The 26,376-nt window shown below is 54.3% G+C and overlaps 1 protein-coding gene across 2 annotated transcripts in view; it reads right to left on the reverse strand.

Moving 5' to 3' along the window:
* The window catches only part of TMPRSS6 (transmembrane serine protease 6), a 39,977-nt gene that overhangs the window by 8,674 nt on the left and 4,927 nt on the right, over positions 1–26,376 (reverse strand). For both annotated transcript variants that reach the window (XM_017848093.1, XM_017848103.1), the window contains 11 exons: positions 23,289–23,422; positions 21,908–21,975; positions 21,166–21,350; positions 20,822–20,863; positions 16,105–16,309; positions 13,247–13,383; positions 11,701–11,813; positions 11,269–11,378; positions 2,005–2,150; positions 1,471–1,569; positions 389–502 (listed from right to left, as the gene is read on the reverse strand). In XM_017848093.1, coding sequence (XP_017703582.1) covers positions 389–502; positions 1,471–1,569; positions 2,005–2,150; positions 11,269–11,378; positions 11,701–11,813; positions 13,247–13,383; positions 16,105–16,309; positions 20,822–20,863; positions 21,166–21,350; positions 21,908–21,975; positions 23,289–23,422 — 1,353 coding nt within the window. The remainder of the gene's footprint in view (positions 1–388; positions 503–1,470; positions 1,570–2,004; positions 2,151–11,268; positions 11,379–11,700; positions 11,814–13,246; positions 13,384–16,104; positions 16,310–20,821; positions 20,864–21,165; positions 21,351–21,907; positions 21,976–23,288; positions 23,423–26,376) is intronic.

Here is a 26,376-nt window from a genome sequence, read left to right on the forward strand (position 1 = left end):
GATGGATGGATGGATGGATGATGGATGGATGGATGGATGGATGGATGGATGGATGGATGGACAGATGGATGGAACAGTGGCCATTACAGGCAGGTAGTCAGCCAAACTAATAAGTGGGTAGATTGACTGTTTGATGATAGGGAGATCAGTGGTTGCAAAGGTCAGTAGATGCATGGATAAATGGGTAGCTGTATGAATCGATGGACAGACAGGGTGATTGGAGACCAGAAGATAGATGAATGGATGGATGGATGCATGGATATACAGGTGTAAATACAGAGGGGTTGGTGGGTGTTGGGATGAGAAGCTAGAAACCTTTGCTGAAGCCTGTAGCAGGCCTAGACTGCCTTTGCTGTCCCTCCAGACACTCAGCCAGGCCCTGTCCTACCTTCCTGGCACCGCTCTTCATCGCTGCCGTTGAGACAGTCAGGCTGCCCATCACAGACCTTGAGCAGTGAGATGCACGTGCTGTCCTCTTGGCACTGGAATGTGGCTCTGCAAACTGTGTGGGGACACAGAGAGGGGACAGGTGGGAGGAAGCCAGAGGAGACAGCTGGGGCTTGGCGATGCCTATAGAAGGTGTGCTGTATTGCACATTACCAATCACAAATCTCTCTCTGCTACTTTATTTTAATTTAATTTAATTTAATTTTGTGTTATTATTATTATTTTTTGAGACAGAATCTCGCTCTTGTTATGAAGGCTGGAGTGCAATGGCACAATCTCACCGCAACCTCCCAGGTTCAAGTGATTCTCCTGCCTCAGACTCCCAAGTAGCTGGGATTACAGGCTCCTGCCACCACACCCAGCTAATTATTGTACTTTCTGTAGAGACAGGGTTTCACTATGTTGACTAGGCTCATCTTGAACTCCTGACCTCAGGTGATCCGCTCGACTCGGCCTCCCAAAGTGCTGGGATTACAGGCATGAGCCACTGCACCCGGCCTCTTTCTCTGCTACTTTACACCCAAAGTTTCACAGCAACCCTGTGAGATACCCCATTTCATTGGTGGAAACAGATGAGGTGACTTGTCCAAGGTCACTTGGCTGAGCCAGAACTTGAAGATGTTCAGTTTCCAAATATGAGGCACCTCCCCAGCACCGTGGCAGGATCATCCCCTGGCCATGAACATCTTGCTTCCCTCTTCCCACATATTTAAACCTTTGACAGGGCAGAGCAGGGGACATCTCCCTCACCCATTCTGTTCCTTCTTGGAAGGTTGGCTGGGACAGCGGTGGGGTGATAGCTCTGAGCTGGAAGTCAGGAGACCTGGCTCCCCACTTGTCCCTGCCACTGTCCCACGAGGTGGTCTCATCTTGCCACCCCGACAGTGAGAGAACCCCACTTCCTGGGTGTTGATAATGGAAGCTACATGTAGGAGTAGGGTCTCTACTCAGCTCAGAGCAGGGAAGGTGAGGAGGGAGGAGGGATTGGCGGGGAGAGGAAGGATGCGTGGGTGGGTTGCTCACCGCAATTTCTCTCATCCAGGCCATTGGGGCAGTCCTTGACCCCATCACAGGCAGGGACGCAGAGTCCATTCACAGAGCAGAGGAACTCTCCAGGGCAGGCTGCGAAACCACAGGGGACCGTGGAGGCAGGGAGGGTGCCGTTAGGCCATGCATAGCCCCGAAGGCGCACAAAGACATGCAGGCACCTGTTCACTCACACACACGGACAGGCACCGACAGACATGTGTTCCTGGGCACCCATGTACACATTCCAAGCAGACATACATATCCAGACACACGCACAGAACACACAACACACGTGGTTATGTATGAGTGTGTATTCCTGCAAACCCGTGTGGCTGCCTTGCGCATGGCACACACAAAGCTGCATAAATTTGTGCAAGCACAAACACATGCTCTCGCTCTCTCGCTCTCTCTCTCTCTCTTCTTTTGTTCAGCCTCATAAGCAGCTGCCTACAGCCCCCTTGGTGGTTCCAGAGATGGCCAAGAGGCAGGGAGTCACTGCAGGGGGTTCCCCCAACTGCCCATACTCACGGTCCGACTGGTTGTACAAGCCATAGTGCACCCGCACACCAGGCCCTGTGAGGGAGATCTGGGAGGTGAAATTGATGGTGATGCCGGCCGTGGCCACCACGGGGATCCTCTCGGCGTAAGGCTGCAGGATGCGCAGGCCACACAGCCTGGGGGGAATCAGAGACAAGTCAGGGCCGCACTGGCTGGTCTCCTGGGTCCTGTGCACAGAGCAAGGACAGGGCAGCCAGAGGGGCAGGGGGAGCTGCACCCCCACTGCGCCTCCTCTGCCCTGATTTCTCCCTTGGGTGACTGCTCACCCCGAGTCATCTTCTAGAAAGTAGCCTGGCTATGTCACTCCCCTGCTCAAAAATCTTCAATGGCTTCCCATTGCCTGCCAGATAAACTCAATTCTAGTCACAGTCACCCATGAACTGTGAGGTTCTAGCAAGTCAGGATCCTTCTTTGAGCCTCACTTTCCTCCCTCATAAAACAAGAAAAATTGGCCAAGAGCAGTGGTTCACACCTGTAATCCTAGCATTTTGAGAGGCCACGCTGGGTGGATCACCTGAGGTCAGGAGTTCAAGACCAGCCTGACCAACATGGAGAAACCCCGTCGCTACTAAAAATACAAAATTAGCCGGGTGTGGTGGCGCATGCCTGTAATCCCAGCTACTCTGGAGGCTGAGGCAGGAAAATCGCTTGAACCCAGGAGGTGGAGGTTTCAGTGAGCCGAGATCACACCACTGCACTCCAGCCTGGGCAATAAGAGCACGAAACTACATCTGAAAAAGAAAGGAGGGAGGGAGGGAGGGAGAAGTACCAGAGAGACGCCAGAGAGAGAGAGAAAAAGAGAGGGAGAGAGAAGAGGAAGGAAGGAGGAAGAAGAAGAGATAGAGACAGGAAGGAAGAAGGAAGAAGGAGGAAGGATAAGGGAAAGAAGAGACTGGGAGGGAGGAGGGAAGAAGTAAGGAAGAAAGGAAGGAAAGGAAGGAAGGAAGGAAGGAAGGAAGGAAGGAAAAATTATTTCTGTTGACCTTAAATCTGACAAAAGGCTTCAATGTGTCAGTCGAGGCAAAAGCCCTTGACTGGCCCACTGTCCACAGATGTGCAAGGTTATTCGCCTTGAGGCTGGTGTGGGACGAGGGGGCAGCAGTGCTCCCCATTTAGGCACCAACCCTCCTGCCTCCTTGTGACACTGTGGGTTTGAGGGAAGGACCAGTCCTTCTCCCATGACCAGTAACTTAGTGCTGATGGGCAGCACCTTCTCCATGCATGGCCTCACGGGGTGGGACCACCCCCAGCTGTGGGAGCACCCTCATATCCCTGCTGGACAACACCGCCCCTGCTCCCCTGCCACAACACCACCAAGAAAATACACTTGTTTAAACAGAGCAGGTGGGGGAACCTCCAGAGAGGCTGAGTCTTTCTCTCCTGCCAGAGAACAGGTAGGAGCCCTCCCATCTCTAGGTCATAGGCCCAGAGGCTCCTCCTGCAGAGTCCGGCGCACCTCCTCCCACAGAGTAAGTGGGCAGCGGCATGCCTTCACAGAGTGGGTGAAGAACAGTGGAACCCTCCCTCCACAGCAGCCGGGGGTTCCTTTTCATCCCAGGTGGGACACGCTTGCAGAACAGACGGGGACAGCTTCATCAGCTCATAGAAATGCCCTCCACAGAGCAAATCAGAGCGCTTTGCAGATGGGGGAAACACGCCCAGGGCGCAGGTTGAAAATCTGCAGGGAGAGCTGAAAATGCCCCTGGCAGAGAAAGCAGAAGGAAATCCAGAGAGCATCAGGAATAGCCCTGAAGGCCGATGGAGATATCCCACAGCAAATCCAAAACCCCTCAGAGCCCGCCATGATTCCCAGGGGCCAGGCACTTCCCCAGAACTTCTAGTATGTGGTAAGCACTTAACCTTTCAATAAGTTAATCAATTCACTAGCCACTGAATAGCTGAAGATGAGCTTTGAGGCTGTTTTAACATCTCAAGGTATGTGGCTGGGGCTGAGCCTCATCGGCTATGGCATCACAAGGCCTCGTTGCACGGGAATTCTGAGGTTCAAGCAGCACCTCCGCCCAGGGAGGGAGGAATTGCTGTCATCCCATTTTACAGATGAGGCTCATGAGCGCAGGAACCAAGGTGTCGTCAGAATCTGGCCTCAGGGCCCAGAAGAGCTCACCTAGCTTGCTTGGCGGGAGGGACCCTGATTCCCACTGCAACAGTAGCTCTGAGGTCTGAGCCCCCTACATCCCCCATGTCCTCCACAGACCTGGACTAGACTCTGGCACCCCCATAAGTCTGTCTGGCCACAGTGATCACGATCTTACCCTTACACCAACCAGCAGTTCTCAGAGCACAGTCAGGGGACCCCCTGGGGTCCAAAAGTCATTTTTTTTTAGTAACACTCAGATGTCATTTGCCTTTTTTGCCCTCATTCTCTCATAAGGTGACAGATGAGTTTTCCAGAGACTACGTGATGTGTGACATCAGGACTGATGGAACTCAGAGGCAGATTCGAAGGTCCTGCCTGTGGTCTGTGAAGCCAGTTGTTAAAGAAATGTACAAAAATGTAAAAGGACAGTACTCTTGTCACTAAATGTTTTTACTTTTGGAGCATGCAACTAATTTTCATAGAATATTATTTATATTCAAATGTGTAATAGGCTGATAATTACATTAAAGGAATTAATAAACATTTTTAAATTTTGTTCCAATTTCCAATGCTGCAGGTATAGATCTATAACCTGTATAAGCAACAACTCTTTAGGGTGCTAAGTCATTTTGCAGAGAGTAACTGGGTCCTGAGACAGAGCAGGTTGGGAGCCGCCGCCTCCCACCATAGTTCCCCCAGCACAGCAGGGCCAGTGGGGGACGAGGCACCGCCAGGGGGCGCCCCTGAGCAAACCCGGCCCTCTTGCCCTCGTAAAACCCGGGAAACCCTGGTTTTGGTGTCTGTTTATAAAGTTATCATGGATTGTTTTCCTCACAGAAGGATCTCAGGAAGTAGACAGGGGAGCCAGGGGTTGGGAAGGACTGGTCCAGGAATGAGGAGTCAAGCACATCCCATGGGCCTTGGGGTGTTCCTCCCACAGTCACAGGGAGATTGTGGAGAGACAGAGAAGGAATCCAAGCTGGGGTTGGAGGGGAGTGGAACGTTTCACCCTAGAAGCAACTGCGTGGAGGGCTGCAGTGTCAAGCCTTGGGCAGGGGCTGTAAGGCAAAGGCACCTGTGCCTGCTACAGGACGTTCTCTCTACTAACCTCCAGGGAGAGTCCTAGAACCAGCCTGTAGCTGGCAGCAACCTTTCCCCAAGGCTTCACCGCGTACCCGGGAAACTGTCTGCCTGGGCGGCATTTGGTTCTCACTCTGGAGGCCTGGAGCAGGGGTAGAGGTGCTGGACCCCTAGGACAAGCCTCTGCCTAGAAAGCGCCAGAGAGGAATTCAAGGCAGGGGCTGAAATCTAGTGGCCCAGGGGGAGTCACTCAGCATAAAGACAATGTGTTTATGCAGCGTGTAGAAATTGCTTCATTGAGTCGCGAGCTAATTTCACATAATAATCCAGATTCTTGCTCCTCTAGAAGAAGGAGAAGGAGAAGAGGAAGAGGAAGACAAAGAGGAAGAGGAAGAGGAATAAGGAGGAGGAGGAGGAAAGATGAAGAGGAAGAAAGGAGAAGGAAGAGGATAAGGAGAAGAAGAGGAAGAAGAAAAAGAAGAAGAAAGAAGAGGAGGAGGAGGAAGAGAAGAAGAGGAAGTGAGAAGAAGGGAAAAGGAGAAGAAGGAGAAGAAGGAAGAAGAAAGAGGGAGAAGGAGAAGGAGGAGGAGGAGGAGAAGGAAGAAGTAGAAGAAGAGAAAGAAGGAAAGAAAGAAAGAGAGAGAGAGAGAGAAAGAAAGAAAGAAAGAAAGAAAGAAAGAGGAAAGAAGGAAGGAAGGAAGGAAAGAAGGAAGGAAAGAAAGAGAGAGAGAAAGAAAGAAAGAAAGAAAGAAAGAAAGAAAGAAAGAAAGAAAGAAGGAAGGAAGAAGGAAAGAAGGAAGGAAGGAAGGAAGGAAGGAAGGAAGGAAAGAAAAGAGCCTGGAAAACACCACTGGAATACCCTACCCCCCCATCATAGGCTCTAGCCCTGGCCTGGCCCCTTGGCCCATCTGAGTTTTCTGTTTCTGCTGCAGAGCTTTCTGGGAGAGGGTGCACATTCTCTGGCTCTCCAGTGCCTCCTGTCCATCAAGTGCTCCCCTCTAGCCCTCTCCAAGAAGCACCAGAAGCCTGACTGCTGCGATGCCTGCCAATTCATCTTGGCTACAAAGTACTGAGTGTCTGAAGGCACATTTTTGCACCGTGTGGCCTGCTTTGCTTCCTCACCTCATTGGATATGGGGAATATTTCCTTCTTGCCTCATCCAGGAGGTACCCTGTCAGGAAGGGACCTGTCAGGAAGTACTGCCTGGAGGGATAAATGCATGGATGGGTGGATGGATGGAAGGATGGGGAGAACACAAGAAGGAAGAAGGAAGGAAGGGTGCATGGGTGGATGAATGCACACCACCATGCCCTTACCTACAAACAGGTTAAAGGGGAAGGAGGGTCACAGAAGGCAAGTGCTGAAGAGGGCAGGAGAGCAGCACCCAGCATGGCCAGAGCTCTGGACCTGGGGCTGCTAGAGCTGAATTGACAGCCTGACTTTGCCCCAGGAACAAGCTGTGTGACCTTGGGTCACCCTCAGCAAGCTTTAGTTTTCACATTTGTAAAACGAGTGATCATATCTCCCTTGTGGCATGGTTTAAGGCATGCATAGGAAATGACTTCTTTGAAGCATCTGCTGATGTCAGGTTGTGAGCTCATGGAGGAAGCAGCTGGCGCTCTCCTGCATGGCCAGCCCAGCTCAGGTCAGCCACACTGAAATTCTCACTGAGCGCCTGTGGCTGCCGGCTGTACTGGCCACTAGGGCTCCAGAGAACACAAGGACCACCCCATAGCCAGGCCAGGCCGGGTTGGGGGTGGCTCCAGCTGGCCTAGGGAACCCCTGATTCTGCCTGTCCCCACTGGCTGGAAGTGAGTGGAAATGGTGGGGTGGATCACAAGAGAAGTGATGTCACAGGAGAGGAAGCTGGCGGGAGGCAGGTTCCCGGAAAGGGGAAGCCTGTGCTCCGGTGGCAGCCTGTGAGAGTGGCTTCTGCGAAACGGAGCAGCCGTGGTCAGATCTCATGGGCCAAGTCCCTCTACCACTCCCAGGCCTCTCAAGGGCATGAGGCCTCAGCTGGGCTCAAGTAGGCACCAGGAGAAGCTAGGTAGAAAGCAGGTAGGTCAGGGGTGAAGGAGGCACCAGGGGCTCAGAGGAGTCAGGTGAGGTGCCTAAGGATGCTCAGCCCGTGGGGGGCCCAGGCCAGCCTTTCCTCATCACTACGCTGGCACTTGAGGGTTAAGATACCCTCTTCCCTGACACACCCTCTCCATCAGTGGGCATTCTGGGCCAAAGGACTGTACCTCCCCCTCCCTAAAGTGCCTTGTCTGAAAATCTGCTCTTCCCTAGACCTTTCATGTCTTTGCCACCCACACAAGCAGATTTCCAACAAACGCTCATTCTAAGAATTTCTCAGCATCTACATGGGATGATCACTATCGCCCATGATCATAACTAGAGGGCACGGTGTCCCAGTGCGGATGGTTCGCAGGTGCCGCCTCTGCCTTCCCTTCCGCAGTCATTCACACAGGAGGAGTCTGCGGGGAGGGGACAAGAGTCTGCCCCTGGGGATCCTGGACCCTTAATGAAAGTCTGAGAAGAAAGGGCTGGGACTTCCCAGGCCACTCTGCAGCTGGTGGGACAGCCACAGAAACCGTCCATCCCCCCACCCGGATGCCAGTGGGTTGGCTGGGGATGCCTTGGCTGAGGGAGTCACCAGCTGGCATGGGCCACTAGAGGCCCAGAGGGAAGAATCGCACACGTGGACCACACATGCACACACACGTGCACGGACACGCATGGACGCACGCACACAGACATGCATCTGTGCACCCACGTGCACTCCGGATCACGCTGCCTGGCCTTAGCTCTGGCTCAACGACCTGGGTGACTTTGTGCAAATTACTTCGTCTCTCTGTCTTGGGTGTCTCACTGGTCTATGAAGTCTGTACAGGCATGTGATTCCTCGCTGGGTTGTTGAGGCTGAAAGAGCCAGCACCGTAAACCCCTCGGCTTGTGCCTGCCCAGAGCGGAGTGACAGCCGGTGAGGAACACAGGGTCGCTGCACTTGACCCACGCCCACGTGTGCAGTGTTCTCCATGCACTGTCTCACTTAGTCTTCCCAGAGCGGGGCTCTCTTTCACGACCTTTTTTCAGATGAGTTACCTGAGGCTGGGAGATCTAAGTCCTCGCCCACGTAGGAAGCAGAGGAGACAGGGGCTGAGCCCTGGCCTGTCTGGCTTCAACACTAAAGCGCTTTCCACCTCACCAGCCTGACTTGGAATGGCCTTTGGCCAGGAATGAATAAACGCAACTTGTACGGGATACAGCACCTCCCTGATGGGTAAGTAATCAAAGGTTGGGGCTGGCCTGAACCGCTTGTTTCACAGACAAGGAAATGAGTGCATCTAGAGATCCATGCAAACCCTGACGCCAGATCCCACTAAGCACTTCCACCCCCATGTGGCGAGGGAGGCCTGGACAGAGAGAGGGGAGCTATGGGGGCACGGGGAACTGCCAGGCCTCATCCTTACCACCCAGCCACTGCTTAGCTACACCCTGAAGTCCATCTCCACCACTGAAAGGCAGAAAAGACAGGGACAAAAGGCCAAGTCCTTTTAACCATCGCTGATCCCAGTTTCCCCACCTGTACTGTAGGTTGGGTGCTAGGACCAGTCCAGCCCACACGTTCTATAGCTCAATGGTGCTCAGAGACTCTGGGGAGATCCCTCCACCCCATTGGAAGCTGTCCTAGTGCCTCAAATTCACCATTGAGGCATCATTCCTTTGGATTAGGGAAAAGATTCTCCCATCCGTGTTCCACACTCTCTCTGTCATTACCCAAGTGTAGCTCACGAAGTCCCTGTCTCCCCAGTACCCAGACCCTTGCCCGACTGCATCAGGGAGGGAGGAGGGCCCTCCCCCAGGAAGCATGGGGTGGAGCATCCTTTGGCCTGCTGTTTGTGGCTGGTGGGGTATGGGAGAGACACCAACTGTGGACCCATCTGCATGTCACCTAATCCTGCTGAGCCTTGATTTTCTTCTCTGTGAAATGGGAACGGTGCCGATGACCACACAGGTTGTTGGGCCAATGCACTGAACACCTGTCTTTGCCCCTAACTCCAGGCCACCAAACTCCCCACAACCCGTGAATGCTGGGGCCCCACCTCTGGCAAATGGAATTGCCATGGTGGTGAGGGATGAGATGAGGGTGTCAGACCCAAGACCGTTCCTTCTCCTTTCTGAGCCTCCCTGAGACATAAAGTTCAGCTCTGGAGTAGGGAGGGAGGCAGGAAAACATGTTCTCATCATTCGCAGAACTGTGAATCATGGATCCGTCTCAGGGTCACCCTGCGGGTTCCTGTGAGCGGGGGTGAGGCCAGCCATCCTCAGCCTAGGTGAGTAGCAAGGCAGCCCCAAGGGAGCTCCATGAAGGGTCAGGGCAGCCATTCCCAGAGGTGCCCCCGTCATGCTACAGATGCCTTCTGCTCTCCAGACAGCACAGGCCTGATGTCGCCGAACCAGCATGTCACCCCAGCAGCACAGGCCTGATGTCACACTCCATCAGCATATCATCACCAAATGCAAAGCCCTGAAGCCACTGCTTCCCCATGTCACCCCCAGCAGCACAGGCCCAAAGTCACTCCCCATGTCACCCCCAGCAGCATAGTCCTAAATCATACCATGGGTAATTCTTCTCCTTTCCTTTAATCCTAGTCCCAGATAAATTGCAAAAAGGAGTCAAGCAAACCTTGTCATTCTCTGTCACCTTTTGTCTGGATGATCCTTTTGAATAGGATCAACCAACAAGGAAATTACAAGTGTTGGTGAATGGGAACACAGACTCCAGAAATCCAAGAATTCTAGAGCCCCAGAGCCTTCCAATTTTGGCATCTTCCAAGACTGGCATCTTGGATATTCAAACTCTGTGAAACCAAGAAATGACGAATCTTGCGTACTAGACTCTCAACCCATTAGGCCCCCAGAATTCAGGTTGGAAGGGAGGGCAGAGCCCAGTCTGTGAAGAGGGGTAGTCTCCTCTTTCCTGACGCTGACACGATGACCGTTTTCACCCTGGATTCCCAGGGGAAGGGTCTCCCTGGCTCTGCCATCGCTGCTTCAATATTCCTCTTCTCTCTCCCCAAACCTCTGCTCCCCAACAATGGAGCCGTAGGAGGGCCTCCCTCTCCTCTTGCCCACCCTCCACCCTCTAAACAATATGACCTGCACCTGAGCCTCCTTCTCTCCCTCTGGGGATGCTGGGAGGATCCACACATTTGAGATACGGAACCTCTCCTGTCTTAAATGCCCCTTCCTTGAATTGCCTAGTTCTCTTTTCTTCCCAGACAAATGAAAACCTGTCCATATACACTGTCTCTGTTTCCCTGCCTCCCTGCCCACCCCAGGCCTCTGAAGCTGCTGGCACCACCCATGGCCTCCTGGTGGCCAGGCCCAGGGGGCACTTATTGGCTTCATGCCATAGTGACCCTGGTGACAGTGGTCGCTTAGCCTAACTCTGCTGTCTCTTGCTCACATCCCTGGAAGGACTCACTTCTTTGTCAGAAACTTAGTTACCAGAGGGGGCAAGGGCAAGAGCAGGGAAGAGGGCAAGTGCCCTGTTGGGGATTTGGGGAATCCAGGGCACCCGTGATTTCCACGTTACCCTGTGCAATGGGATTGGACCTGGCTGTGCAGCGGGGGGTCATGATAAGGGAGAGGCCCCTCTGATTGTACACCTTGGGTTTAGGGGGAAGGCACCGAAGTGCCCATGAGTCCTTTGGCTCTGGAATCATTTTATTGAAGGATTGAGGGTACCAGAGGGGGTTACAGCACCCAAGGAGATGAGACTATTTTGCTGTAATTAGAACCAACATCAAGGTGTCTGATGACCAAGAGCGTCTGAGACTGCTGGGGTAGCTAGAGGGGAAGCTGGGGCCAGAGTGGGGGGCCGGGACGAGGACAACAGGCCCAATACCAGCCCCAGCCTCTGCTGGCTCCCCCTGCTGCCCCTCTGAGGCTGGGGACTTGGGCTTCCAATGAGGGGGTCACCTGTAGGGGAGGGAGGAGAGGGAGGGGGAGGCAGGAAAGGAAGCTGGAGGGAGGAGAGGAAGAAGTACCTCCTGTTCTGGATTGTCCACTGGCCCTGGGTGCACGGCAAATCATACTTCTGCCTCCGCAGTGCATAGGCGTCAAACCAGAGGGCCAAGCCGTAGTCCAGAGAGGGTACCTGGGAGGGAGGAGTGGGCCATCAGGTGGCCCATGGGGTGTGGCCAGGTTGGTGAACCCACTTCCCTAACAACAAAGAGAAGGAGATACAGAATCCCAGGTGGGGCTAAAGTCTGTCAGTCACTCAACAAACAGGCATTGCTGTGACCCACACAGGGAGACCTCGCCCACACCCCTCTCCACCCTAGCAGGATTGGTACCCAGGGCTCAGCCCGTGGGCGCTTCAGCAGAGGCGGGACACTGCCCGCTCTCATCTCGGGTTACCAGGGACCTGTGCTGTGCTTGGGGCAGAGGACAGGTGGGCCGGCAGGGTGGGGTCTCACCGTGAGGTGCCAGGAGCAGTGGGTTCGGGGCGAGTAGTAGCTGGGGAAGTACGGGGTGCTGAGGACACCCTGGGAGTCCAGCCTGTCATCCAGCGTCAGGTTCACCTCGCAGGCTGGACCAGGAAAGCAGTCGTTACACGGGGTCCCCTGGCTGCACCTCCCAGCAGGCGAGTGCAGCTTGTAAGCCCACCACCCCTACCACCTCGGCCAGCAAAGTGCTGTGGTTAAGTGTAACTGTGTGAACCTGGGTCTCAGTTTCCTCATCTGTAAAATGGGGACAATAATAGCACACACCTCATAGGGTAGCAAAGAAGATTAAAAAGACATAAAACATTCAAACAGCCTGGCATGTAGTAAGTGTTTGATCTGTGTTAGTTATTGACATTTGCGGGACAGCACTCGCCAGTTTACAAAATGCATTCACACCTGCGCAGGCCTCACGGTGGCGGCTGGGAGAGAGAGAGCTGTTCCCCTTTTCCAAGATGAGGTTCGGAGAAAAGGAGTGGCTTGGTTGAGGCTACACAGTGAGAAGCTGAGGGGTCCAGGGGTCAGGACAGGAGCATGCTCAGCTGCCCTGGCCATCTCTCCATGGGGCCAGGGCCCCCAAAGCTATTTGTTCCCTCCTGCCTTAAGCCTGTATCAGACTCCCAAGAGAACAGCTCTGCTACCCATGTAGAGCTCCAGCTTGGTCAGCTGGAGACCCTGGTCCCTGCCAGAGGGTTTAGGGATAAATCGAGAAGAGAGTGGGGACCCTGAGTGGGAGGGAGCAGACTGGGGAGGAGGGTCGGGGGAGAAGCAGCTGCCAACACTCTGTGGCCTCCTCACTGCCATCTTCGCCTCCCAAGCTCCAGAAATGGCAAAGTTTGAGCTTCCTGCCCAGAGGTATGGCTGGCCCCGGCCCAGGACAGCTGTCCAGTGCAGAGTGGGACGTGCCCTTCCTAGGAAGGGGGCAAGGAGGGAGGTCCTGAAGCAGGAGGAGGGTGGGGGCTGGGAGGGCAGTGTGAGACCTGTCACACCGGTGGCCCTGGCCTGGCTGTGCTGCCATCGCGCCTCCTCAAGCTCCCTGTGCCCTCTTGGCCGTAAGCGGACTGTCTAGGGCAGAATCCAAGGAGTTCTTAGTCCTGCTGCAAACAGACCCGCGTTCCAGGCCCAGCCACTGATGGATGCCGAGGGAAGAGGGCAGGGAGGGGCAGAGGGGAGGGGACACAGGTCCAGGAGGGTGAGGAGGGAGGAGAGGCAGTCAGCACAGAAAAGAGAAAAGGAGAAAGAAGGATGGAGAGAGAAAGAGGAGGGAAGTGAGGGAGCGATGCCGGGCAGACAGAGACTGCGAACGGGTAGGAGGGTCAAGGGGCAGAGCGGGGTGGAAGTGCAAATGGCGGAAGGAAGAGGGGGGCAGGGTGGGGAGTGGAGAGCAGCAGGAGCTTCCAGAACCTTCCCTCTCCATCCCGTCCTCAATTTGGGCAAAAAGGTGAGCAGTGAGCCCAGTGGAGGGCCCTGGGGTTCTACCACCACTCCTCCCCTGCCCCAGAGTCCCCTCACCCCTCACCCTGGAAGACCACCGGCTGCACGGAGAGCACAAAGGGGTCGTAGTAGCTGTGCAGGCCCTTCTTCCAGACCACCGCCATGATGGCCCCCGATGCCAGGACCTCCACCACAGGCTCCTGGCGGCTGCAGCCATACACCCTGGCAGAACAGAAAAACGGCAAAGCTGGGCCGGGGTCTGGGAGGGGAGTGGCAGGGAGGGTGGCAGGCAGCTGCTCCAGGATGGTGGATGAGAGTCTGGACATCTGGGTTCTGGACCCAGGTCTGCTACTAGAGACCGCTGTGTGTCCATGGGGAGCCTGTGTCTCCCTGGCCCCAGAGGACAGACTGAAAGCCCTCCGAGGACCAGGCCAGCTCCTCGGGTGAGAGAGGCCCAGAGGTTCCCCAGACTTCTGGAGCTTACAGTTCAATGATGATGGCTGGCTCAAGTCTCATGCTCCCTCCCCAGCCTCCTCCACCCTGCTACAGAATCACCTGTGACCCCTAACATCCCTGGCAGGAAGACTAGACTGGCATCTGCAGGGAGCACCCCTTCTGGCTGCCTGCACTGCAACTCCTGGCCGGCCGTGTTCAAGGATGGGACAGGCAGAAGGCAGGTGTGGTCTGGTGACCCCCAGGGTGCCCCAGAAATCTGCCCAGAGCTTGGTGCCTGGGGGGCTCGGAACAAATAACCGTATCTTAGACTTCTGGGCTTTGAGAAGTCTGGAATGTCAGCCCGGAAAAGACTCTAGTGACACTGTTGAAGTCAGCTACTTGATTCCCAGATGGGGAAACTGAGGCCTCACCGGCAGTCCATGGCAGAGACAGGCCTGCGCTAGGCATTGCCTGTGATGGCTGCTACCCTCCCACATACACAGATGCCCCTGGTCTTCCTGTCTCAGACAGGGGTCCCCCAGCGCCCCTTCACCCTCTCACCAACCTCCACCGAACTTCCCAGTGTCCATGACAACACTCTCTGGAGGCCCAGCGCATCTGATGGACCAATTTATAAGAAACTAACAGCCCTGCCTGCCCCTGAGTGGGCAACCCAATAGCCTCCCTGCCTGCCAATGGTGCGTGGGCACCCGGGCCTTGACAGGAGGAAGGGGTGCCGCTGGAGGGATTTCGGGCGCCTTGGCGAGCGAGTACCTGAGTTCCTCCAGGCACAGCCTCAAAATCACTACACGTGGCATCCCAGCAGCCTGCAGCCGGTTGAAGGCGTGGTGTGCATAAGCCCAAGGGGTCTCCCTGGGAAGGTCTTGGTGCCCAGAGTCCGGTGATGGGGCATTTCCCCTGGCCTCTTGCCAGGGGAGGGAGGTGGCCTCCAGTAGCAGGCACCACCCCTCTCGCCCCCCAGGCCCTCGTCCCTTCTTCCTGCCATTCCAGCTTGGTCTTCCTGCAGTGCTCAAGTCTCCCCAGCCAGACCTCTGACCCCCACCCTCCCACACAGCCATGTCCTTTTCGGCCTTACTGGCTCATCTTCCCTGGGAGGTGGGAGATACGATATCAGGATGGAAGAGACCTGGAGGTCACCTTTAATGGGGGCTTTTGCTTTCATTGTTGGGGGGGTTTATTTTATTTACCTAGCAGCAGAGCCCTTGTAAATGAAATATGGAACGCAGACACAAAGCACATGGTTGAAGTTGGGCAAGGGGCCACCTGCTCTGTCTTCCCATCACCACCAGAGGCCCCCTCATCCCCATTCCCCAGCAGGTTTCTGGGGTATGAGCTTGAGAACCCCAAATATTGTCTAACCTGTCATTTTAGAGCTTCTCCAAGGGTCTGGGATGAGGGAGCCACCAGGAGCCGCAGTGAGTAGGAACAGAGTTGGGCCTGGCAGTCAGGTCCCCTCCCAAGCTGAGGGGCACCTGGAGAAGCCCCAGGGGAAGCCCCTAAGTGTCTCCACCCTTTTTGGACCTGGAAGTCAGATGGTGTCTGGCTTCTCTGTGCTTCCCAGAGCCCTCCAGGAACTCAGCCCACGCACACGCCTCAGATCTCAGAACTTTCAATAGCTCCTCACTTCTCAAAGTCCAAACGGCTCTTGGTACTCAATGCCTTTTGTGGCCCAGTCCCATTTAGACTATATATAATGGTAACAATAATGGCTAGCATTTACTGGGCACTCACTATGTGTAAGGATCATGGTACAGATAGTCTGATTTAAATCCTCCAATGATCCCGCAAGATGTAAGGTAAGCAGGTCCTGAGAGGCAAAGTAACTTGCCTTAGGACACACAGCTAGGAGGCAGGCGGTTCCCCATCACAGCCCCACACCCCCACCCCACACACCAGTAAACCTCTCTGCTCTTGTATTTAATCCATGAGCTCTGATGCATTGCTAGAGCTTGCAAAGCGGTACCACCTACATCATTCATTGGTTCACTCAAAATCGATACTGCACACCAACTGTGCATTTGATCTAGGCACCAGGGCCCGGCAGTGAAGATATCCCCTCCCACTGAGAATCTAGTGTCTCATTTAAACCTCACCAGAAGCCTGGGAAGCAGGTAGGGTGGGTGTTCTGCCAGGAAGCAGTCAGGATTTAGGAATGAGCCCAGAGATTGAAAGTCCAGGCTGCAGCCAGACTCTGAAACATCCCAACAAGCCACAGTGCCTCCCAGAGCTGACTTTAGGGGTCATCTTGAACAACAGCTTTGTTACAAATGGGAAAACCGAGGCTCGGGGAGGGGAAGCGCCGCCAGTACACAACCATCTCCAGCCTCCTCTCTCCTATCCCCTCTAGGCTAGCCGTCCTATCTCCCAGATACCCAGGCCCAAGGTCCTACCCCCACTTGTCTAAGAATGCTGTGTATGACTTTGAACCCCCCAATCAGCCATTCCCCTTTCCAGCTCTCCCTCCCACCCTCCTTCCCAAGGACTCACGAGGTGATGAGCCTCTTCTCCAGGGGCCCAGCCACGTCATACATTGCCAGTCGGTCCCGGCACTCGGCCAGCGTCCACTCCAGCCGGAGTTTGAGCATGAGGTCTTCGGGGCCCTGCAGGTGCCACAGGCAGCTGGAGGCCAGGTGGTCGGGTCCCTTCAGTCGGAGGACCTGACCCTGGCCCACGTAGCTGTAGCGGTAACAACCTGGAGCGGGAAGAGGGGCACAGCCCCTGATTCCTGTGACCCAGAAGGAGGGGACCCTGGGGAGCCAGGTTCCTCAAGGTCCTCCCCGAGGCAGGATGGGCCGGGCAGGGGAGCCAGGTGGGGACAGCCAGACACGCTCTACCTGATCCTTCTCTTTCCCTGCCAGAATCCTCATTCACGCATTTGTTCATTGGTTCAGTCATTCACTCATGGAATAGACACCCACTGAGCTTCATGCTTACTCAGTGCCCAGGTAAAGACACAGTCACTGCCTGGGGACATGGATGACAGCGGGGACAAACAGACACAGAACAGGCAAGAATAGCTCAGGAGGTGATGGTTCCAAACCCAGCCTATGGGCTGGAGGTGTCCTGGGGGTCCCCACATGAGCAAAGAGGCTGGGGCGAGCCGGGCAGCTTTGAGAAAAGTGCACACAGGGCACGTGTGTCTAGAGGACAAGCTGAGGGCAGGGAGGCCCGGCCCAGGCCACTCCCAGGACCGACGCTGCTTTCTCCTGCAGCCACAGGGAGCCACAGAAGGTTGAGCAAGGCTGGACATGGGCTGGCTTGGACCACACACTCCTCTGGCTGCTGTGAGCAACACTGTGGAGAACAGCGAGGCCACACGCAATGAGGAGGAGAGGGGATGAGGGCTTTACTTCCGGTAGAGAGAAGGGACTGCCCTAAGGAGGAGTCTGGGAGGCTGCCTTGTGGGGAGGACATGAGCTTTGAGCTAGTGATGGTGAAGTCGTCAGAATAAAACAGGTGCTTATCAAGCATTTGCTATAGGCCAGAAACTGAGCTGAGTGCCTTCCCTCAGTGTCTCACTGAATGCCCACAACAGCTCTATGAGATACTTTCAATGATTGTGCCCATTGCACAGACCTGGGCCAGACACATCTGGGTTTGCCCAGGCACCACCTAATCTTTCCTGGGCCTTGGTTTCCTCATCTGTAGAATGGGACAATAACACCACCCTTGCAGGGTTGCCAGCAGGTTGTGGCATGACACACGTTTGAGTGCCCAGCACGGCGCCTTGCACAGTAGGGGCTCAGTAAAGACATTGCCTGTTCCTCAGGTGGATGTGAGGGAGACGGAGCAGGTAGGGCTGGGAAGAAAGGCCTGTGACTTGTCATCCTGCCGCTGGCCCCGCCTGAGGCTCGGACCTAGCCCATCTCACGGCTGCCTCGCTTCACAACTCCTTCACCATCACACGCTACACCCCTACCCCACACACCAGTGAGCCTCTGCTCTTCCATCTAATCCATAAGTTCTGATGTGCTGCTAGAACTTACAAAGCAGTACCACCTGCATCATTCATTCATTCATTCATTCAAAACAGTGACTGGGCACCTACTGTGTGTTCCATCTAGGCACCAGGGTCTGGCAGTGAACATATTCTCTCCCATGGAGCACCCAGTATCTCATTTGAACCTCACCAGAAGCCTGGTGTTCTTCCAGGAGCCAGTGGGGATTTAGGAATGAACCTGGGATGTGGGAGGCAGCCTGGTGACATGAAATTATAAAACCTGAGTTTTCAGTCTATTTTCTCTGCTTTAAATCGTCTTATTTGGAAGGCCACCGACAAGCAAAGGTCTGCCTGTCAGCTTGGTCAGACTGAGGGCAGCTCCCTAGGCTAGCCATCTGGGGAGGGGGAGGAAACTGGAGAGAAGGAGGGAGGGGCACTACCCTCCCCACCTAGCACCAACACTCATCAGCTGTGTGATGATGTCATTCTTGGCTCATGGGCCATACAAAATCAGGCAGCAGTGGACCAGATTCGGTGTCCAGGCTGCAGTGAGCCAGTCTCTGTCCCCAAGCATCGTCTGATTAAGTCCCCCTGAGGCTCTCAGGAATAATAACTCTGACTTACTATTGATTGTAGATAATCAACCTCGGACTCTGTAGAGGTAGATGTTCACTACCTCTGGGTAGTTAACTGAGCCTCGGCCAGTGGCTTAGCCATTCCAAGTTCTGTCAAATGGATGTGATAATAATCCCTGTCCTACGACCTCCTCCAGGGAGTGCTGAGGACCAGGAAGGGAATGAAGGTGAATACACTTTGCTCTGATGCTGCCGCCTGTGGCTCAGCCCCTTCTCCCTGACCCCTGGCCGTGCTGACTGCAGTGGGGAGCTGAGCTCCGCAGGGAGAGACCAACAGTATCTGCCTAGGGAAGGGACAGAGCCTCCACCAGCAGCTGGGGAAAGATGCCTGGCTCTTCCTAGGGTTTTGTGTTCTTTAAATCTTGCTCTAAGCAGATTCTTTGCTCTTGCCACTTTAATAATTACTTTTTTTTTTTTTTTTTTTTTTTGAGGTGAATTCAGTGGAGAGGTATGTGCTAACCTCTTGTTAATCAGAAGCACCTTCAGGCAGCCTGGCACCTCTCGGGGCTGGGAGGAAGTAACTGAACATGCCTTGGTGTTGCTCTCCCCTGGCCTTTGCCCCTGCCATTCTCTCTGCCCAGGGAACCCTTTCTCCTTCTCACCCTGACAAATCCCTGCCTACCCCCACGCCCGAATTTCTTTTTCTTTTAGAAATTATTTTATTTTATTGTTGAGACAGCCTGTCACCCAGGCTGGAGTGCAGTGATGCGATCACAACAGCTCATTGCAGCCTCAACCTCCTGAGCTCAGGTGATCCTCCCACCTTAGCCTCCCCTCCTCCACCCCCGAGTAGCTAGGACTGAGGGTACACACCACCATGCCCGGCTAATTTTTTTTTTTTTTTTTTAATGGAGTTTGCTCTTGTCGCCCAGGCTGGAGTGCAATGGTGTAATCTCAGCTCACTGCAACCTACACTTCCTGGGTTCAAGAAATTCTCCTGCCTCAGCCTCCTAAGTAGCTAGAATTACAGGCATGGGCCACCATGCCCAGCTAGTTTTGTATTTTTAGTAGAGACGGGATTTTGTCATGTTGGCCAGGCTGGCCTCGAACTCTTGACCTCAGGTGATCTGCTCAACTCGGCCTCCCAAAGTGCCGGGATTACAGGCGTGTGCCACCACGCCAGCCCATGCCCAAATCTGAAGCCCCCTCCATGAAGTCTTCCAGGATCCCCCAGTCAGGAGCACCCCCTTCCTCCTGTAGATCTGGGACTCTGTGTGAGGCTCTTGATTTACCCCCTCCTCTACTTTGGAACAAAAAATTCCCTCTCTCCACTGCCTCTGGGGCCTCTATTCTCACACTGGCACTTGATGTTATGAGAATCTGTTTATGTGTCTGTCTCCCTCATGGGGCTTGAAGCTCCTCCGAGGGCAGGGGTGAGGATACGGTCGTCCTGGTGTCCTCAGCACAGGAATGGGGCCTGGCATAAAGGAAGTGCTCAGAAAGTCCACTTCAAGGATTTAAGTTGTTACCTCTGCCCCCTGAGACTCTGCTCTGGACGCGCACGGAACCAGTCTCCTCATTCATGCTTTCATTCGTTAAATCATTCACTCATGAAATGAACACCCACTGAACACAGATAATTACAGAACAACTGTAGACAGACATATCAAAAGAGAGATGATAGATAGAAAGATGGATGGATGGATAGATAGATAGATAGATAGATAGATAGATAGACAGATTGATCAGTTTCTTGCATTCTTTACCATTCCACTGGTTCCCCCGTTAATCAGCTAAATACATATTTAACACATGGTTACTCTATCTTTGTATGAGAATCATGATTCAACCTCTTTGAAAACTGTACTTTGAGCTCATCACTTCCATCCAACAAAGAAGCAAACATTTGACCAGCAGGATGGGAAGAGGGGAAGGTAAGGAAAGGTATAACAAGGATTTAAACTCAGCCTCCCTCCCTGAGAAGGGGTTGAGACGCTCACCCCCACCTTGGCTCTGGGTGACAATGCTAGATAGTATAGGAGGCATCTGAGAATTTAGGGGCCGTACAGTCCAGCAGCCCAGTTGGTGCACTGCACAGCTCACACAAACTACAACTTGGACAGCACCTCCTGCCTTATGCAGTGTGGTGACTCTGCTGGTCAGCTGAAAGATTGTGGGTCCACCTGGAGAAACGCAAGGTGACTCTAGCAATATGGCACCAGGTAGGGAGGGAGGGCTGATGAGCCTGACTGGGAAGGAAAGGAAAAGGTGGAAGGAGTGTTCTTGAATGCAATGGCACCGCTACCTCCAAAAGACCTGATACACCGTGAATTGGCAAGGTGATTTTCTACCGTCAGTGGAAAGATGGCTTGTGGGCAGGTTGAAGTCAATGATAGAGAAGGAGAGTCACTAAATCTGACTCATCCTCACACCCACACAGGAACGCATGCACACCTGTCTACAAGACACACACAAAATACACGCGTGCACAAAGCCACCTCCTCTCCCCCTACAGGCTCCAAGAGTTGCTGGGGATACATCACTGAGTCCACCATGGCATCCCCTGGGTGACTCTGGGCCAGGGCTCCCTGCACCCACAACAGAGGCCATGTGTCCCCCTGACACACAACAAAGTCAAGACAAACACCAACTCAAAAGGGAAGTGGGGAGGGGAAAAAATGTAGCGTACCCAGCGTGGAATTCAGTGCAGCTATGTCTTTCACACTGGCTTCTGATAAAAGGAAATGAACAAACAAATAAACAAGGACAAAATAAATAAAAGAAAATACAATGAAAATAAAATTAGAGACTCTTGGAGCCAGCCTTGTCTGAGATTTACCCTAAGCACCCCCACCCCACCCTTCCATCCTGGCTCCTTGAATGCAATGGCTTTGCTACCTCACCTGGGGGTCTCTCCTGGGGGGCCCACCCTGAGGGCACTCCAACCCTGGCAGGCAGCCTCCCCAGGCCATATCACAGCTTGGTTCCCCCAACCTCATGAGGCCGACCCACGTATCCGCTCCCAGTACCGACCTAGGATCACTAGGCCCTCGGGGTCCACTTCGTACTCGGCCCTGTAGGGAACGGCAGCCGAGCTGTTGACCGTGGACAGCAGCTCCTCCACCAGCAGTGCCTGCACCACCTCGGGGCTCAGCATCGGCCGGCGGTGCTCGGGGATTTGGAGAATGAACCAGAAGAAGCAGGTGAGCGGCCCCTCCCTAAGGCAGGCAGAAACGAGAGGGGCCAGGGAAGGATTCTGAGGTCTGGCCCCAGCCCCGTCCCTACTCATGCACGTTGAGCACTTTCTGCACCCCAGCCATTGCTGTCCGTCTTCACGCAGAAGCCTCCTAGCAACGTCTGAAGGAGGCGCTCTCATCATCTTTATTTTACGAATGAGAAAATTGAGGCACGAGAGGTGAACTTGTGCCTCATAGACTATGCCGCAAGTAGCAGAACCAGATGCAAACGGGGCAGCCAGGCCCTGGAGCCAATGCTCGTAACCCCGTTGCCCTCCAACATGGCCTCGTCTGATGATGTCAAGCCCTTGATCAGCCATCACAGTCATTGCCTGGTGCCAACCTATCACACTCATGTTTCCATTCTACACATGAGCCCAATGAAGGGAGGGTGACATGCAGGAAGCCGAGTTCCCTCTCCGTGCCTTAGTTTTCCCGTTTGAAACATGAAGGCATTGCATCAGAAGCCTACGGAGTCCCCTCCCATTCTTTGAATCTCAGCTTCTTGCAGGAGCTTGTCAGGGGCAAGGACAACTCACCCAAAGGAATAGACGGAGCTGGAGTTGTAATAAGTTCCCAGGCGGGTGCTGGCGATGAGCTCCTTGAGCTGTAAGAAGGGAAGACAAGAGCTCCTGGGACCCTCTGCAGGGAGGGCCACTTCCTACTTCAGGGTGCTCTTTGCTCCTCCCGGCAGCCCCGCTCCATGCAGGAGCCTCCAAGGTGGACAGGCTTGATCACAGTCACACAGTGCTGAGTGCCCAGGCCGGGGCATGCATGAACCTCACACCCCGTCCCCTTCTTTCCCTTTCCCCTATACCTGACTCTCACCTCCACCCGCACTGCCGATGACTCTCTGCACCTTGCCAAAAGTCACTGTTCAACTCTGAAAAACCCCACTCAGCTCCTGGGTCCCCTCTGTACCTCCTCCCATGGCCTGGGACAAGCCAGCAGCTCTGATGGGTAGCACAGCTGGCTGGATTTTTTGCACATCTCCAACTACAGTGCCGCTGGCAGGATTACAGGCTCTCAAGCATTTGTGCGGCGTGGGAATAGTGTTCGTGTTATCTCAACTTCACTGCAACCCGCAACAAATCTGCAGCCGGGTCCTGTTGTTATCACTCCCACTTCATGGAGGAGAAAACAGGCAGCCTCAGGCTGGGTCCCTCAGAAGCAGACCCTCCATTGACAAGGTGGGGCAAGTGGTTTATGTGGAGGTGATTCTGGGAAACAGTAGTTGGGAAGGAGAGACTGGAAAGTGGGCAACCAACACAGGGCCATGAATGTGCAGTGTAGAGCTAAAAGCATCTGAGCTTAGCCCAGCAGGGCATCTCTGGGAGGCAGCCTGGAACACTCTCTGAACCGTTCCCCCAGCCAGGGCCAAAGAAGCTGTGGTATTGATCCACCCACTCCAGCGCTCACGGCTCAGGGGTGTTCCTGGGAATAACTCCCTGGCACTTCTGGCCTGCCTTGCTGGGCACTGATCCTGCAGCCTGAGAGTGGCAGGCAGTAGACCAGCCTCTGTGTAGTGAGCCACCGTCCTGTAACGGAGGGGAAGGAGTGCGCCACCGTCCTGTAATGGAGGGGCAGGAGTGGGCCACCGTCCTGTAACGGAAGGGCGGGAGCGGGCCCTCGACAGTGTCAGCTGCACTGCGGGAGCTTTCCCAAGGTCATGCTCCACCCCTGGTAAGAGGCATGATCAGGATCTAATCCGAGTGCGACTGACTCAAGCGTCTGCTAACTTTCCCATCACCTAACTTTCCCATCACCCTCAACTTCATCTGCTTCCATGGTGCCTGGAGCAGGGCTGTGGTCCCCGTGAGTGCTCCAGATGGGTTGACCAACTGGCTCCATTGATCAGACCCCACCGCTCTCGTTTCACCCCCACATTCCCTCCCTCTCATCCCCCAAATCCTTTCCTACCATCTTCTGGGCTTTGGCGGTTTCACTGCGGAAGGCACTAGATTCCCGGCGGGTAAGATCCTGGGAGAAGTGGCGATTGAGCACACGCAGGCTGCCTGAGTACACCTGGCTGACCGTCACCTCCGCCTTGTACCCTGCCCAGGAAGGAACCAGCAGTGTTAACGGAGGAAGCGGATGGGAAAGGCTCCTGTCTCTTCCATGCCTTCTCCTGCCACCCACACCCTCCGCTCAGCCTCAGTGTCTTGGGTCTCCACAGAACCATCATCGTCATCATCATCATCTTTGTTACTGCCATTGTCATCATGGTCATCCAAAGTTTATTGGATGACAAACTGGTTGCACGGTGCCAGGAAGGTGAGAGGCTCCCAGATGAATGGTGTCCTACAGGTTCCCAGGGAGAGGGTGACACAGTGAGCAGTCCAGGACACCAATGACAGGAAAGCCAGGAAATCCACATAGGCCCAGGAGGCCAAGGCTGTGGGTCAGCACCACTAGGCATCCTTCCACTCATGAGGTCATCCAGGGATCCCACAGGTGTGTGCCAAGCACCGACTACAAGGGGTACGCTAGTTAACCAAGACAGATGTGTCTCCCCTCGTGAAGCTGAGAGTGGTGGGTAAGAGAGGCGTGGTGCTGGCAAACACACAGCACGCAGCACCCATCTGTGAACAGTGCCATCAGGGAGCAGTGCCACTCAGTGCTGTTGAGGGGACGTGACGAGGACACTCAGCCTGGGCCACAGTGGAGTGACCCTCCAGCTGTTATGTAGGGATGGGGAAACCATAAATTGGTAAGAGAAGAGGGAGAGAAGTACCTTCAAGCAGAGGGAGCAGCATGGGGCACAGGGCTGGTGGCACGGGGACCATGGTGAGGACCCGGGCTGAAAGCCTGTTTGACTGGAGCAATCAGAAATGGGGAGGGGTGGCAAGGAGCTGGGACCTCCACAGGGCAGGGCCCATTGGGTCTTTACCCGAAGAACAAGGGAAACCGTCAAAGGTTTAAAATCAGGAATGATGTCATCATACTTCTGTTTTGCAAAGACTATTTTGGCTGAAGTGAAGAGGGTAGACTCATAGCCCTGGTTTACACCCCTATTTATCCACTCAACAAATACTTCCTGAGAGCCTGCTATGTGTAGGAACTGAGCCAAAGCACTTGGGACTATATGAGCAAAACAACGAACAGAACAATCAAGAAAAAACTGCCCTTAATAGCTTGCAGACTAGCAAGGAATCAGACAGTAAACCACACATAGTGTATAACAGGTTAGAGGTGATCAGTGCGGTGGAAACCAGGGCATGGGGCGGGTTGCAGTATGGAGGTCAGGGAAGAAGGTGAGGTACATCTGTGGAAAGAGTATCACAGGCAGGGGCAAGTGCAAAGGCCTGGTGTGTTTCAGGAGCAGCAAAGAGTGAGCAACGGGACAGCAGGAGGGTATGAGATTGGGAAGGGGAGAGGCCAGGTAGGGCTTGCCAGGCCTGGGAGGACTCGGGCTTTCACCCTGGGTAAGATGGGAGGAATGGGAGGTGTTTTGTTTTGGTTTTGGTTTGTTTTGTTTGTTTTTGAGACGGAGTTTCACTCTTGTTGCCCAGGCTGGAGTGCAATGGTGCAATCTCAGCTCACTGCAACCTCCACCTCCCGGATTCAAGCAATTCTCCTGCCTCAGCCTCCTGAGTAGCTGGGATTACAGGTGCATGCCACCATGCCTGGCTAGTTTTTGTATTTTTAGTAGAAACAAGGTTTCTACTAAACCTCGATGATTTACCCCAGGAGCATAATCAGGGGGAATTAAACTCCTCTGCAAAGAGAAATAATTGGCAGGTGAGTTCCTGCCCTTCCAGCCCAGTGCCCCGTGGTTTACCCTGAAGACCAATTAGCCCGATACCTGAGGAGGCCCCCACAGCTCTGTGCTAGTGCTATCTGGGGCACTGGCTTCTTGCCGGTGGTGAAATGCACACAGCGTCTACTGCCTGCGTTGCTCAACTCTGGGTAGAATCACTGTAAGTCACTGCAAGCAGGCCCATGTCAGACCTGGGGTTGCCAACAGCGTCACTCCCAGAGGCTGGTTCCAGACATCACCAACCCTGACCCCCTTGGATCTAGGCCTACGTGGATTTCTCTCCACTGCTGCAAGTTTGGTCCCCAGGTTGCTTTCAATAGGCCTGGAATTCCACCAGGAGATTCGGCCAGTAAAAGCACTAGCTAACCTTTGCAGGATGTTTAATGGGATGCCTCTGATCACGCAGGCAGCTGGATTGTCCCTGCCTCCCAGGCCTCAGCTTTCTCTGTCCCAGCACATGCTATGCTTTAGCGGAAGTGTCAGGTCTGACGCCTTGGCTAAATCACAAGGACAGGGGCTGACCCCAGTACCTGGCACACAGGAGGTGCTTGACACTAAATAAATAAACGAATGAATGGGTCTTCTACAGTGTACAGTGTATAGGTACCGTCTAGTTTGGTTTCTGCATTACTTCCCACTGTCAAAGGCAGAAGGAAGAGGACAGACTCCATCAATCTTAGAGAAAGATAATAGATGCTCAAGAGCATTTATTCAATGAATGAATGAATAGAACCCTGGATGAATGGGCCCAGAGCACAGACCAGTTGCTCCCCAAGCACCAGGGCACTGACTGAGGGCTGTGAGATCAGGGAGGGGCCAGCCATAATTAAGGACATGGGAGAGGCCCCCAAGGCTAGCTGCTCTCCAGCTGCCCGCTCCATTCCCCCATTCATGCTGGACCCTGGAGACCCAGAGGGGATAGAGCTGTGGTCCCCACCCTAGAGGAGAACCCAGGCTGGGCTCAAGTGAGCAGAGGCACTAATTGGTACCAGGCACCATGAGTGCCTCTGGGCCTCCTTCTTTAGGACTGGATTGGCTCCAAGCCTCAGGGGCAACCCAGGAGGACTGTAGGCAAGGGAAGGCAACGTTTATGCTCTGGGGGATGGTTGGTTCACAAGAACTGAGTACTAGGAGAGCCCACTTTCCCCACCTGGTAGGGAGCCTTGGGGCACTTTGCCCAAGCGGGAAGCAGGCCTGAGCCATAGGACCCGGAGCCAGGGTCTGACAGCATCTCCAGCTGGCAGGACA

Source organism: Rhinopithecus bieti, unplaced genomic scaffold (genome assembly GCF_001698545.2).
Source record: "Rhinopithecus bieti isolate Rb0 unplaced genomic scaffold, ASM169854v2 scaffold_2408, whole genome shotgun sequence".
NCBI lineage: Eukaryota > Metazoa > Chordata > Mammalia > Primates > Cercopithecidae > Rhinopithecus > Rhinopithecus bieti.